General features: G+C 39.1%; 1 protein-coding gene across 12 annotated transcripts in view; it reads left to right on the top strand.

Annotated features, from left to right (window-relative positions):
- The window catches only part of SECISBP2 (SECIS binding protein 2), a 37,256-nt gene that overhangs the window by 7,112 nt on the left and 14,817 nt on the right, over positions 1-15,327 (top strand). For 2 of the 12 annotated variants that reach the window (XM_061163558.1, XM_061163559.1), the window contains exons 5-10: positions 828-1,057; positions 4,237-4,318; positions 5,880-6,085; positions 8,747-8,869; positions 10,155-10,244; positions 11,528-11,660. In XM_061163558.1, coding sequence (XP_061019541.1) covers positions 828-1,057; positions 4,237-4,318; positions 5,880-6,085; positions 8,747-8,869; positions 10,155-10,244; positions 11,528-11,660 — 864 coding nt within the window. The remainder of the gene's footprint in view (positions 1-827; positions 1,058-4,236; positions 4,319-5,879; positions 6,086-8,746; positions 8,870-10,154; positions 10,245-11,527; positions 11,661-15,327) is intronic. The other 10 variants (XM_061163562.1, XM_061163568.1, XM_061163563.1 and 7 more) reach the window with 7 other exon arrangements.

Below are 15,327 nucleotides of genomic sequence, written 5' to 3' on the forward strand. Positions count from 1 at the left end.
GACATGTCTGTTGTGGGCTTAAGAACTGCTGTTCCAGTCTCTGGTTGAAAGTTAGTGATTATACATGATACCTTGGTTTTTTTTCCTGTAAATTATTTACTATTGCACCTTGATCACAGCCATCATCTATTTATGTAATAACTTAAAACCTCTGTAATAGTGTACTTGCTGGGAATGGTTTGTTGTTTTATTTACATGTGTAATTTACTGTTATTTGATACATTTTCTCTTTGTGTTGACGTTGTTTATAAACCTTCTTGTACATGGTAATGTGAAAGAAGAGTTGAACAGTTAACTGGAATAACTCTAGCCTTGTAATTAAACAATTTTTAAAATGCTGGGGCTTTATGGCATTGTAACCTATGGCATCATTCGTTTGCATTTGAAGGAGAAAGGTGGGAGAGAGGTTATAAGTTTAATTCTATTAATACTTGTTTTCCTCTAGTTTGTTCCAGCAAACTAAAATATGGAAAATTTATTATTTAAAGGAAATTCGCAAGAGTCCCCTTAATCTCACAAAACTGTAAAGTGTGTTTTGAGAATAATTGAAATGCCCAGCTGCACAATCAGGTTAAGGTAACTATTTCATCCAGTTGAGAATTACTCCTAAGATTTGCAGCATGTTGCTTTTTTCTGCTTGGTGACCCCCATGGTCATTTATGTTTTCCACTGTTTCAGAGGTTAACAACGCTACCAAAAATTAGGCTGTTTGGACAATAATATGTTGTTGCATCAGTAGCAATAGACTTTCTACACTGCAACTGAAGTGTGAGTACAGGTCATCCAATAACCTCTAAATTTTTACCCTTTTAATTCTGTAAATGCAGATGGTTATTATAAACGAACAGACAGGAAATCCAGAATCATTGAAAAGAGTGGATCTGCCTCCAAACCTGAGTTTGGATTTACCAGGTTGGATTTTCCTGAACTGCAGAGTCCGGAGAACAGTGAGATACCAGAGATACAAAAGCAGCCCAAGTGGGGGCCTTTACACTCCGCCCCTACCAACATTGCTCTTCTCAGAGAAGTGGGGACACCCTCTGCAGTGTTATCAGGGGTGAGTGCAGCCTCCTGCTCTTTGTTCCCCTCTTTCTTCTTTTCTCCTCAGTGATGGACAGTTACGCAAGGACATCACCTGGAACACTACATACACTTCACATCGTGGGGTGGCAGGGGCCTCTTAATGTGCTTAGGTGACTTTCTCTGTCGTTGGAGCTGTTTATGGTCAGACTGTAACACCTGGTGTTGCTCTTGCCAGAAAATCACTCAGCAAGTGTCTTCATGTCTGGTGGCTAGAAAGCATTGCCATGCCTCAGGAGGAGAAGATTCTAGTGTTGGTTCAACTAAATTCCCTAGCCCATTGTGAAAATGTTGTTTCTACCATTGCATTCTGATAACACTGTTTTCAAAACAGAGAAAAGTATTTTTTAAAATCAAATAGTAATGTTAGAACTGCACAGTGTAACTTCTGATTTTCCCAGGCAGTTTATCTGCACCTCTGTCCTGTCAATGATACAGATCTCACTGCAATCAGTGTTAAATTGCACTGTATTCAGTATTTGATCTCAAGTTTTAGTCCATCAGATTGAAGCATTTTCCTCTCAGACAGATTTTGAGACTTCCAGGAAAAAGTTTTGTTGGGTTATAGTTGCTAAAATGGCTTGTGATAAATTGAGGCCCATCCCGGTGTAGAGGCAAGGAGAAAGAAGAAACAATGAGGAAAACAGAGCTTACCAGTTCATATACCTTTTGAATGGAGAAAGGATTTACATTTCCTGTCCTAGTGCTGCTTTTGGGTGCCTGGATATTGAAGCCTCTGAAGGCTTGGTGGTAGTGGCTTATATAATGTGTAGTGGCTTATATAATGTGCTGAAAATAAGTCCTTCCCAACATGTTGACCCTTAGCCTGTCACACCTGGGTGTTTTCCTTTTACATGGTGGTGATAAGTAAGGCTGATTGACTGATGTAGAAAAATCACAGTTTCATTTAGCTGTTGGGTGACTTTTCTGGGCCTTGGCTGGGTGTATGGAATAGCTGAGTGGTTGAGGGGCTCCATGCCTTCATCGTGGGTGGTCAGTGGATAATTCCAAGCCTATGAGCTCTCACAAAAGTAGTACAGGGTACAGAGGGTCCAGGGTGGGCAGGGGCATGACTGACACTTTATGTCATTGCACACTTGTGTATGAGTACTGCGTATGTGGACAAGTAGGACACTTCATGCTGTGTGGGGAGATTTGCACACTCAGTGCCTTATATATTCACACTCTTGAATTACATGTGGAGTTGTTTTGTTTTGTTTTTCTTCAATTTTCCCATAAAAAGGAACTTTTTTTCCTCATGGTGTTAGTAACATAGCACCAGAAAAGTATTAAGAAAAAACAAACTGTCTAAAGTTGTACAACCAAGAGCAAACCATGTTTGGCACTTAGTCTTTTTTTAATATTACATTGTGGGAATTGAGGGGCATTCCCTTCAATTAAGAATACATATGTACAAGTTTGTGTTTGAATTTTTTAAAACTTTTATGGTAATCTTCCCATGTCATTAAATAGTTTTTGGACATATAACTTGCATTGAATCTTTGATATCGATACATGTAATTTACTTAATCATTCTTGAATAGGTAAGCCATTTCTAGTATTTCATTGACTTTGGTGAGCATAAAACTTATGTTTACTCGAGAACAGGCTGCATTTTAATCGTTTATTTTCTCATTTGACAGATTTTTTTTAACTTGTTTACTTAACATGTTTATATACTGTGTCTATCTGGAATCTCCTAGAGAACACAGCAGCCTACAGATGGGTCCAGAAGAGAATTTGTTTCTCAGGGTATAGCCACTTCCACAGAGCTATGCTGATGCCACATCACCTCCTCCAGAACTAGCCCAGTGTTTTGGAAGCTGAGAAAAGTGCCAATAGAAGGGAGAAGGGCATCTTTCTCTTTGCCTAACTCTGTACCTCCCCATGCCTTTGGAGTTTCCAGAAATGCATCATTTGAAAGTAAAAATTCACTTCCCTAGTGGCCATTGTCTTGCATTTATTTGAGGTAGCGTGCTGAAATTATCGAGATCCTATTCAGAGGTGGGGCCTCAGGCCCCCAGCAGATTGAAGCAAACAGCTCCACACTCCCTGGAAGGGACAAGCGCTCTAGGTGACACCTCCTGCAAGGTTTGTATGCTGTGTCGGGCAGTGATTTGGAATTTGCAGGTTAGCAAGTGACACCTGCCAACACAGGAAACCATGGTTGCTCTCTGGAGGGAAGTGGTGGGTCCTTGCCTGGGGAAGCCCTGGGGCAGGAGGGCCCAGGGCGATGTAGGCATTTCCAGGCTCTTAAGTGAGCTCTGCAGTGGGGCCAGGAATCAGCAGGTGTCCCTTGGAGGATTTTGCTTTATTTTTGTTTTTAACGAAAGTGGTGGCTTTCCGTCCTAGTTACGGAGCATGTTCTTTCCATGGTTCTGAAGCAGCTCTTTGAGGTTGCCAGGTTTCTACTACCTAGGTAGAGAAATGGCCCAAGGCATATTCAGCAGTCAGCAGTTTAAGCTTCTGCACAATTTGTTTTTTTAACTAAACTTAGATGAAATGGTAAAATGGGTAAATTTTTGAAGCATATGAACTTCAGAATTTATTTTAAGGCCACTTAGTTTGAGTTTATCAGTTTCCTTTCACCTTGGGTGCTGCTGGTCACTTTGAGGTCTCTCTTAATGTAGTCTCTTGTTCCCGAGTGTCATTTGGTTCCTCTTGTTCCATGCATGATGCAGCTTTATGTCTATAAAAGGAAGTACACATTAGAAGACTTGTTTTTGTGGACATTTTCGGGAATTTTTGTTTGAGCTTTGGTGTGGGGGTGTGATGGAAACAGCTTTTCCTTTGACAGCAGGCACTTTGGCTTTTAAGAATCCTTGCTGACTTGGAAATTATTAAGCTACGTGATAATATGTGTAGTGTGATCCCATTATTGAGATCCATTTAAAATGATACACAGATGTTTATCTCTGAAGCCATGAAACACTAAAATGCTAGTAGCTAAGCTGTAGATGGGTGGTGTTTCCTCTGGGGAATGAGATTTGGCAAAAGAAAGTAATTTAACTTTGCATGTTATATACTTACATGTTTGGAATTTTTAATTAGCATATATTTTGCAGATTTTAAGAATGGTGAAGGAGGCTATATGTTTTTAAAATAATGATTATTTTTAGTTTGAACTAGTAAGAAAACAACTGGTTTGCTTTTTAGGGTGAAATAGTGGTGAAAAATAATAATCGGACTGAGTCTGTAACCGATAATGCTGTTACCAATCCCTCTTCATGTATGAGAGGTAAGAGTGGCTACCAAATACTATTTTAGAAAATCAGTTGTCTGTTTTCTTAGTTTATTTTCAGGTTAGTGCTGTTGAAATGTTTCTGTTTTAAAGCCTTCTTTAAGGCAGTTGATGGGTTGTTGATAAACTGGCATTGTTGTTAGAAGATTGAAATAAGTGGGTAAGATCCCACTTAACTTGCAGAAGGAATGTAAACTACATACAAGTAAGGAATTCTCAATGAAATGTCCATCGGGCTAAGGGAGACGTTTTATGAACTCAGGAATGACCACTTTCTTAAGCATTTCATATACCAGTGATTCTCATAGTTTTTGGTCTCAGGACCCCTTAATACCCTTTGAAACCCCGAAGAGTGTCTGTTTATTTGGATAATTGTCAATGTTTGTAACACAAAGTCTGAGGGTTAAAACTGAGAAATACTAAAATACTTATTAATTTACTTAAAAATAACAATAAACTTATTACAGGTTAACATAGCACTTTTTAATTTAAAAAGGTAGCCATTTCCCAAAGTTAAAGTCAGGAGAGGAGAGCAGCCTTTGCATTTTAGCAACTCTTTAACACCCAGTTCAGGAGATCTGCTTCAGCATTCAGCTCTTTGACTGTTCTCTGTCACACTGTTTTAAGTCCCACTGTACTCTGAGCAAGAGAGTGGGGAAGGCAGATGACACATTCCTATTATCAGGAAAACAGTTTTGACGGTGGACCCCTGAAAGGGTCCTGGGAGTCTCAGAACTTTGAGAACTGCTGGTCTGTCCTGGCCTGGTGCAGAAGTGAGATATTCAGAATGCGTTCAGTAGATTCTGCTTCTGAAATTTTTGTGGGTAACTTGTCCTAACAGAAGATCTTTTTACACAATTACTCTAGATTTATGCACAGCTGTGTTTCCTATGGTGTTAGCATGTTTGGTACATATGTGATTCAATACAAGATCCTCACTTGAGGAACTGCTGTGAAGATGTGTAGCTTTGTGGTGACAAGAACAGTCTGTCTCCTCACTGTGGGGGGGCCGCAGGCTGCTGACGTGACCTGCCTGTGTCCTGATGGATGTCCTTTTGTTTTGTCTGTGTATAGAGTTTCACGGGCACCTAAGGAGTAGTGTTGCTGTACTTAAGCCTGTGTTCTAAAACGAAATAAATTACCAGTTACTTTGGTAGCTGAAGTCTAGTGATCTTTGACTTCTGATGTTTAAAAGTACACATCAAGGTTAGTAGGGCCACAGTTTGATCTTCAGCTCATTATTTCTGTGTGTTTGCCATGTGGATGTATTGTGGATTATTATTGTTTAATGGAAATTATTATTTGTTTACTGCCTGCACCCCCAAGTTAAAAAGAGCAGATCCTAGGATAGTCAGTCCCCCTTTCAAGTTAATTCAGCCTGCATGTTCCAAGAAGAAAAGTAAATTTAGTGGAAACTGTAGTTTCCTATATAGTGTTCTGAACAGTACCTTAATTTAACTGTGCTCTTGAGTACTTCATGTAGTGCATGCTTGGAATTTCTAAGGAATTTCCTTTTTACTGTTGGGATTGTTCAACAATTTTGGTTATCTTTGAGCAGAATTATCTTGGACACCAATGGGTTATGTTGTTCGGCAGACATTATCTACAGAACTGTCACCAGCCCCTAAAAATGTTACTTCCATGATAAACCTAAAGATGGTTGCTTCACCAGCAGATCCTAGAAATGATAGTGTGTCATCTTCTGAAGTTTTATCTTTGGAGCCTTCCTACAAAGAGAAACACGTTGTCCACCTTACTGAAAAGGTATGCGTCACACTTTGTTCATGTTGCTCTCCTGTGCCACTGGATAGTCTTTCTCTCTCAAAGCCTCACTGAAGGTGTTTCATTCGGTACTGTAGGCACTAATCTGAGTTGGTTGTACTTGAGGTCTTATTCTTTTTTCAAGAGGGACACAAGTATTTGAGGGGCGCAAGTGATCCCTAACATGAGTGAGGATGTATGTTTTAGACCTGTGGTCTTAAAATGTCAGTGACCATTTTGAATTCTTTAAAAGAGAGATGCTGGAAGAAACTTACGCTTTGGTATTTAAAATACTGCAGTCTTTTGTCTGTTCAATTTACGTTGCCACAAGTACTGATAGCAAAATAATTTTATGCCCCATTTTGCAGTCATCTAGTATGCTAATTGATTCTTGGTTACTTGCAGCTTACTTACTGTAAGATAGCATTTCAGAATTCATTTTTTCCTTTCAGTTCAAATAATTTTAAGGTGTTAGTTTTCAATCTCTAGATTTGTTTCTTGAAGAGCGTTTTGTAGGGGAGGCTAGATTTTGTTCTTGATTTTCTTTCTATACTGATACATTATTTTAGATTGAAATATGGGGTAGTATTTGTTTCGTACTGGTTTCCTATTATTTTTAGTATCGGGATACTTTTCCATATCCAAAGTGTCTTAGACAATCCCACACAGAAAAGAACTGTGTGTTTATACTTGGTTGATTGAGGGAATCTGCGCTGGTGATAATTAATGGTGAACTTAGACTGGCGTGCCTGTTCCCTGCAGCTTCATGCGCATACTTCAGGAACACAGGAGGCGGTGGTGAGACCCACTCCAAGTAGACAGAGACTGGCCACCTCCGAGGCCCCATCGACATTTGGGCGCAGGTTACACAGCAGGCCACCACTGTACCGTCTAAACCAGCATTTAGCACTCTAAGAGTTAACAGATTCTGTTTTCATTTTCCTAACATCTTTAAAAAATTAAAAAAAAATTTTTTTTTATTCTTTTAATTATGAAATTATTTTAACACGTTTACAAGAGACTAGGAAAATACAGAACAAAGTTACATGTGGTTCCCACTATATATTGCAATTATTTAAGTAGATAAATTAAGATTTTTAGTTGGAGTTTCAATATCAGACTCTCAGAAATTAATGGAATGAATGTACAGAGAAATAAGAGAATATGCTAGACCTGAGTAAAAATTATTTTTTAATTAAAGGTGTAAGAGAAGTTTACTGTTCAGAAGTTCCAAAATAAAGATTAGAAAATGAAGATCTCTGATAATCTTATGACCCAGATCACTTTGCACTGTGGTCATAATGTTTTGATTGTTTTTTCCCCTTCCCTCTAAAACTTTGTGTTGTGACTTTCTATTACTGAAAAAAGCACATGTAATATTACAAAGATCTAGTTATGGAAAAGGTCCTTGTCCTATAGCCCTGTGGTCCCCACCCCTCCAGGAGCCTTCGTTAACAGCCTGCTGTCTGTCCCACTTTTGTTGTGTTGTGGTCAGTCTCTCGGTCTCGTCTGATTCTTCACGACCCCACAGACTGTAGCCCACGATGCTCCTCTGTCCATGGGATCTTCCCAACAAGAATACTGGAGTGGGTAGCCATTTCCTCCTCTAGGGAATCTTTCTGATCCAGGGATGGAACCTACATCTCCTGCAGTGCATGCAGATTCTTTACTGCTGAGTCAGCTGGGCAACCCTCTGTTCCACCTTAGGCTCTTGAAAACATAAATAAAGAAGTTTATTTGGTGGTGGTGTTTTTTTTAAGAACAGAAATGGGATAATTCTATACATATAACATATGAAAGTTGCCTTTTTCACTTAACAGGCTACCATGGTTGGCCCCTCCAGGTTAGTAGATAATATCATATTCTTTTTAATAGCCATTGAGACTTCTTACCTCTGAAGGGTGAGGTCTTATTGGGGCAAAGCAGCGTCTCAGACATTGAAAATGTCCCATCCTCTTAGAGCCGCCATTCTCATGGAGAGAGACTAGCTGTCTACAGACCAAGACAGAGTTTGTCAGATGGGGATTAGTGCTCCAAAGAGGATGGAGAGTGAGAGGTTAGACAGAGGTGGGATGACTCTTGAGCTCAAATGAGGAAGTGGATGGTAGTCTAGATCCAACTATGTGAGTGTTCAGTGCAAAGGGCCTGAAGCTAAAGCGCACTTGACCTGACTGAGGAAAGGCCAGGGGGCTGAGCAGAGCATGACGGTGGTGAGGTCAGATTCTGCAGGTCTGGGATGAGCCCAGACAGAGGTCTGATTCACCGGCTGCATTGGTGATCCTGTGGTACAGTCAGGTTTAGGAGCCATTGGGCTGTGGTGATGGAAGTGGCTCACCTGGACTTATGAAAGGACTTCAGGTTGAATCAGTAGAATCATTATCATGACCTCCTCAAGCTGAAAGCTTATGTCCAAATCCACCTGTTTCAAAGCAGTTGGATGTGGCATCTGCTTTAATGGATTTTTTCCTTCAGAATCATTCTACCAAATGCTGGCTCTTTAGAAAATAGGGAGTAAATCTGAGTAAGGTTGCTGTGTGGTTGTACAACTTGATATCTTAATTTTATTCTGATGCATGGAATTAAAATGTTTATTGAATTCTCTAAAAACTGTAATTTTTACTTTGTTTTTTTTTTTTTTTTTTTGTTTTGTTGTTGTTGTTCTAGTCCAAAGCATCACACGGTGGCAATCCTGAGCAAAATGAAGCCTCAAGAAAGAATAAGAAAAAGAAAGAAAAGTCTAAATCAAAATATGAAGTCCTGACAGTTCAAGAGCCACCAAGGATTGAAGTACATTTATATTTATTACTCACCTTGTATGATATAATAAATGGGTCTTCCTTAATAGAAATAGAGGTTCATACTGGTTACCCAAGTAAAAAGTCTCTAACATTTTTTAAAATAATTGTTTTCCTAGTGCTAAAGAAAATAGCTGTCAGCCACTTCTTCAATTTGGTGTCTCCAGCACAGTGCCCATCTCAGAGCAGGCACTCAGTAAATATCTGAAAAGAATGAATGAATGGTCTAGAGACAAAACTGCTTATATTGAAATTTAGTGGTGTATATGCCATACTACTAATATATACCACATCCCCTCAGTGTCTTCTGACCTGTATTTCCTTTGCTTTGGCATGCTTGCTTCTGCAGGGCCTCCTTTTCTATTTAGATGTCTTGCTATAATGTGCTCCTCTATAGAGAGAAACTTACAATACCATAAATCTGTTGTGGGCCCTGGGCAAGAAGAGAATATCATGAGCTTCCAAAAGTGTGCTTTAAATTATTGTTCTGTGATAACTCTTAAGAATGTCCTTGTTCTCCAAGGAGCCATCCTGGATTCTGATTATGTTTCTCCTGGGTCAGGAAGTACCAGACTCAGCAGCCTGGTGCTGACAGGAAGGGTCTCAGCAGTGCTCCCTAGGCCACCAGCTTAGGGTCAAGCCTGAGGTGTTCCCACAAATTTGAGTGGCTCCCAGGGCTTTTGAAACATTCCCTTGAGAATAATGGGATTGCCTGTTTGAAAACCTGCGACTGTATTAGAGCATTATTGTTTGGGCCAACAAATAATTCACGTTTCCGCCCCTCATTTTTCACATAACTTCTTCAGGGTGCCTAAAATATTGACAAAAGTACATAAAACATTTTTACATGATTTAAACATTGTTTAGAGACTTCTTTTTTCTAGCCTAGGGTCAGCACACAGGACCGGATGCTTAAATCTCCTGTGTCCAAGTTGATGGTTTCCCTAAAGAAAACATAGTTGAAGGATGTGCTTGAATACTCTTGTGTCAGGATGGTTAGAGGCAGTTCGTAGACTGCTTGGTGAACCCATCCTTGAGGCCCCACACTCTCTGGGGGCAGGGGCATTCAAACTGTGGTCTTTAAGTTTGTTCTAAAAATGAAATAAAGCCAAAGCAGTTACATTAGTTTTTTTGTTTTTTTTTTTTTTAAATAATACCTTTGAGCACTTCTATAGGAGATTTTTACAGAAAGAAAATATGAGCGAGGGAAAGATTGTAGTTGGGCTTATTTGATTCTTGTGATGTGTGAAGAGCTAAAGGGTATGTGGTTTACTTAGGATGCCGAGGAATTTCCCAATCTGGCAGTTGCATCTGAAAGAAGAGACAGAGTAGAGTCACCGAAATTTCAGTCTAAGCAGCAGCCACAGGTAATCTTTAGATTGAAACCACAATTGCTTTAGGCTTAACTTTTCTTGCTAAACTAAACTCTCAAGAAAGCCTCCTTTCCAGACTTCTTCCTTTATGGGCACAGGTAGTTTTGTTTTGATTCATTTCTTCATTGCAGAACCGCATCCAGTATGTTGAAACAAATTTGCTCTTAAGCCAGAACTACTTTGTCACTTTTGAAATTAGATGACTGATAACTGCTATTGCTATATCAGAAAGGAGGGGACCACATACTGCTCATCTAAGTTTGATTTAAAGAAAAAACATTGACTTAGTGTATTCAGGAAATAGAAGAATCCTTTTGTGAGGCAGTTATGTCTGACAGAAGCGTTGTCAAGTAGTCAGGGTCAGAGAAAGAGATGAATCTCCTTGTATCTCAGCCCCCACTGTGGATTCAGGAATGAGTTTGTAGTTCATAATCTAGATGGGGAACTTGCATACTTTGGGCATTTTCATTGTCCCTTTGCCTTTCAAAGTGGGGTGATTATTTCCACATTTATGAAGAGTAAGATTCTTAACCCTGTAACTTTGCATTCCTATGTTGTAATTTGGCCATCTTCCATCCCTGCAGAGGTCTCTGTGGGCGCCGGTGCTGTGCTTAGCATTCCCCTCTTGCTGTGAGCCCTCACCCAGTGTGACTCTGGCATTAGGGAAGAGAAAAGTGGCTGGAGGGCAGGAGTGGAGGCACTAAAGCACAGGAGACAGCATGCCATCCAGCCTTTATATAGTCTCAAGACCTGTATCACAGTTATTTCAGGAATAACGTTTGTTTAGAGGATATCTGACCTTGTGCCTAAATTTAGTACTTTGGACTTGTGTACATTTTTGATGTGCCCCCATGATTTCACGGTTGTTAGTTTTGCTCACTTAGGCAGTTGGAGAGCAAAAGGTGCTAATGAGGCAGTAGTACGAACCAGCTAGCCTCACACAGACTTTGTAGCCAGGGACTTTATTCCAGCCTTTGTTCCTTATCTGTAGATGTATGCTGTTATTTATTCATAATGGAGATGCAAACAGACATGTAAGTGGTTTAATTAAACGAGTGTAATGAAAGGATAAGAAGGAAATAAGCAACCTTGGTGGTAATATTGGCAGATGATTTGAAATTGATGGGGCTTTTCTTTAATTACTTTTAATTTCAAGATTTTTAGTCTCTGTATCTGTCTTTTTTTATCCTTAATTATATGGCTTTTTGTTATTAAATGAAAAGTACAGTTTGTAAAATAAAGTATTATGAGTAAACTTCTGATTTTTAACTTTTTAGAATAATTTTAAAAGTAGTAGAAAGAAAAGCCAGATTCCAGTACAGTTGGATTTGGGAGGAATGCTAACCGCACTGGAAAAGAAGCAGCACTCCTCGAATGCAAAGCAGTCCTCCAGACCCGTGGTATTCTCAGGTAAGAGAGCTTGTTCATTTCAGATGAATGATTGACGTCTTTGTCAGTAAACTGTTTTGTGACAGTCTTCTTCGGTAATCAAAAGTGGAGTGAGTGAGTCGCTCAGTTGTGTCCAACTCTTTGCAACCCTGTGGACTATAGCCTGCCAGGCTCCTCTGTCCATGGAATTCTCCAGGCCAGAATACTGGAGTGGGTAGCTGTTTCCTTTTCCAGGGGATCTTCCTAACCCAGGGATCAAACCCAGGTCTCCTGCATTGCAGGCGTATTCTTTACCATCTGAGCCACCAGGGAAGCCCAATCAAAAGTTATTGATATGTAATCAAAATAGTGTAGTGCTGGAATAAGGATAGATGTAGACCAGTGGAATAGAATTGAGAATCCAGAAATAAACACACGTATCTGTGGCCAGTGAATTTTTGATTAGGAGTGTTGAGTTTATTAAAAGGACAAAGAACAATCACTTAAAAAAATGGTACTGGGACAACTGTTTTAGCATTTCCACATGCTAAAACAACAAAGTAGTACTGTTAACCTCATACCATATACAAAAATTAACTCAAAATGGATCACATTTTAAATATGAGCTAAAATCTTGAAACTCTTTAAATAAAACAGGATAAATCTTCATGATCTTGGATTAGACAATGAAGTTTCAGATAGGACTCCAAAAGCACAAACAACAAAAGCAAAAATAGGTAAATTGGATTTCATAAAAATTAAAAACTTGTGTACCAAATGATGTTATCAAGACAGTGAGAAAACAATTTACAGAATGGGAGAAAATATTTTATAAGCATTTAATTTACAAATATATAAGAATTCTTACAATTCAGTAACTTTCTACAAAATGGGCAAAGTTCTTGAAAGACATTTCCCCATTAGAAGATATACATATGGCCAGTAATACATGACAAGATGCTCAACACCATTAGTCATTAGAGAAATACAAGTTAAAACTACATGGAGGTAATTCTTCAAACTTCCCATGATAACTGATCAGAAATGTGGAAAATAACAAGTGTTGGTGGGGATTTTGAGAAATTGCATCTTGCTGATGAAAACATTAAATGGTGTACTTGGAAAAGTTTGGTGGTTCTAGAACGCAAAGTAGAGTTGTCACGTGACCTAGCAGGTGCACTCATCTGAATGTATCCGAAAGAATTAAAAACAGAAACTCAGTCACTTGCACACCAGTGTTCGTAGCAGCATTATTTGTAGTAGCCCAAAGGTGTAAGCAGCCCAAATGTGTATCAACAAATGAATGGGTAAACAGAAGGTGGTATATACATATAATGGAATACTCAACCTTAAAAAGGCAGGAAATTCTATCATAGAAAGAAGGTAGATTAGAGGTTACCAGGGGTTGAGAGGAGTAGGAAATGAGGAGTTAGTGTTTAATGGGGACAGATTTTTATTTCGGGGCATGAAAAAGCTTTGGAAATGGGTAGTGGTGATGGTTGCAACAATGTTTTGAACGTAATTGATGCCACTGAATTGTGAAGTGAAGAATGGTGAAAATAGTGGGTTTTATGTTACATGTATTTTACCGTAAAAATTTTAAAGTTAATTAAGTGTGATGGTTTTAAGAAATAGGTCTTATTAAAAAATGGGTTTTCCAGTTGATGTGATGACCTGCTGAAAATCTTATGATGTATAAATGCCCTGTGCAGGTTATAAAGCTGCATTTGGTAGAAATGAATTACATGCTTGTCCATGGGAACACAGCAGGTGGCAGTGTTAGCTCCTTAGTGATGTAGTCATTTTCTCTGAAACATGCCTGAGAGCCAAGACAGTTAAAATTGGTAATATGTCATACAAAGAAATAATGCTCATTTGCCACCATAGTCTTGTAGATATGTTTCCCTTTGAGGTGGTTTAAAAGTGAAAAATAGGATCCAAGAAAATGATGAAGCTTACTTTTTTTTTTCCTGAAGCATTTTAAAGCAATTCATGGACATCATGTAATTTTACTTATAAACCCCTCAGTCTGGTGATAATTTTATTGTGGCATCAATCCTAGAAAGGATGAACATAATTTGTTTCCTCAAGGGAAGGGAAATGGAATATTTTTGTTTTTTCTGAAAATTTTCAAGCATCTGGAAAAGCTGAATAAAATCCTTCAGTGAATACCCATGTACTCACTACCTAGATTGTACAGTTGTTCCTAATTTTTTTCAGTCACATAACTTTTCCAGAGGTCAGCCAATTATATCCTGCTGGCTCTGAGTGTGTATGTGTGCTCAGTTGTGTCTGACTCTTTGCACACATACGAAGAGTATGTGTGTATGCACTGTAAGCTCATCAGGCTCCTCTGTCCATGGAATTTTCCAGGTAAGAATACTGGATTGGATTGCCATTTCCTACTTCAGGGGATCTTCCCGACCCAGGGGTCAAACCCATGTCTCTTGGGTCCCCTGCATTGGAAGGTGGATTCTTTACCCCCACACCACCTGGGAAGCAACCTGGATGCTTGTAAAGTTTTATTAGAACACAGCCAACACACATTTATTTAAGTATTGTCTGTGACTGCTTTTGAACTAGAATGGCATTTGAGTGTTGCAATACGTGTATGCTCATTAGCTTAAAATATTTACTCTCTAGCCCTTTTTAAGGAAGTTTGCTGACCCCAGTCTATCCGTCAATTTATCCAATACCAATTTATTTGTATTCATTTTTGATGCATTTCAAAGTAACTTGCAGACATCAGTATATTTTACCCCCAAGCATCCATATCATTAACTAGAGTTCAGTATTTGTGATTCTTATTTTCCTTTGGTGGCAAAATATGCATTTAATGACATGCACAGATCTTCAATGTATCACTTTAAGAGTTCTGGCAAATATATAACTTTGTAACCCAGACTTCTGGCAGTGTAGAACATCAGCAGCACCTCTGAAGTCCCAGCCCCTTCCCGTCCCAGTCGGTCCCTGCTGCTACTTGCAGGCCACCAAGGGTCTGATTTTTTTTCCTGCTGTAGACTGTTTTTTCCTGTTCTAGAACTTAATATAAATGAAATCTTGGTTTGTTGGTGGAGGTGGGAGTTTTTTGAAGCTAAAAATGCTAAATGCTGTTTCTCCTGTGGATTATTTTATATGGGCTGCTGAATGGTATAGTCAGCAGTTTCCTAAATAGCTTTCTCATAGGTATAGCAGAAGTAAGTCTTAGTGAGTTTCATAGTGACCTTAATTAAAAGCCCAGAGTACAAATTTAAAATGTGTGAATGCAGTTAATTTAGTCCAAGTATACAGTGACTGAGGCACCAGTTGATAACTTGTCCCTGAACCCAGTATTTCTTTTTCATGCAGTATCCCCAGGACTGCCAGCAATGGCACTGCTGGGAGCAAGCTGAAAGTGCAGGTTCTGGGAACGCCTCTGATGTGGTACACTTAGAACCACTTGGTATGGGATGGGCGATAGGTGTTTTTAACAAGCACACAGTGGGACTTTTGGTTTTGTTTTGTCCTTGTTTTTCACTTTTCGTGGTGGAACATTTAAAACAGAGTCAAAAGCAAAATATGATGAAGACTGCCACCATATGCCCATTACCCAGCTCTGTCAGTTACCAACATTTTGCCAGTCCTGTTGCATCTGGAACTCTGTTTTTTTTCCCCTAAAGTACTTGTAGATATCATGTCATTTAACATGTAAATACATCAGTCAGTATCT

This window comes from Dama dama, chromosome 16 (assembly GCF_033118175.1).
Source record: "Dama dama isolate Ldn47 chromosome 16, ASM3311817v1, whole genome shotgun sequence".
Lineage (NCBI taxonomy): Eukaryota > Metazoa > Chordata > Mammalia > Artiodactyla > Cervidae > Dama > Dama dama.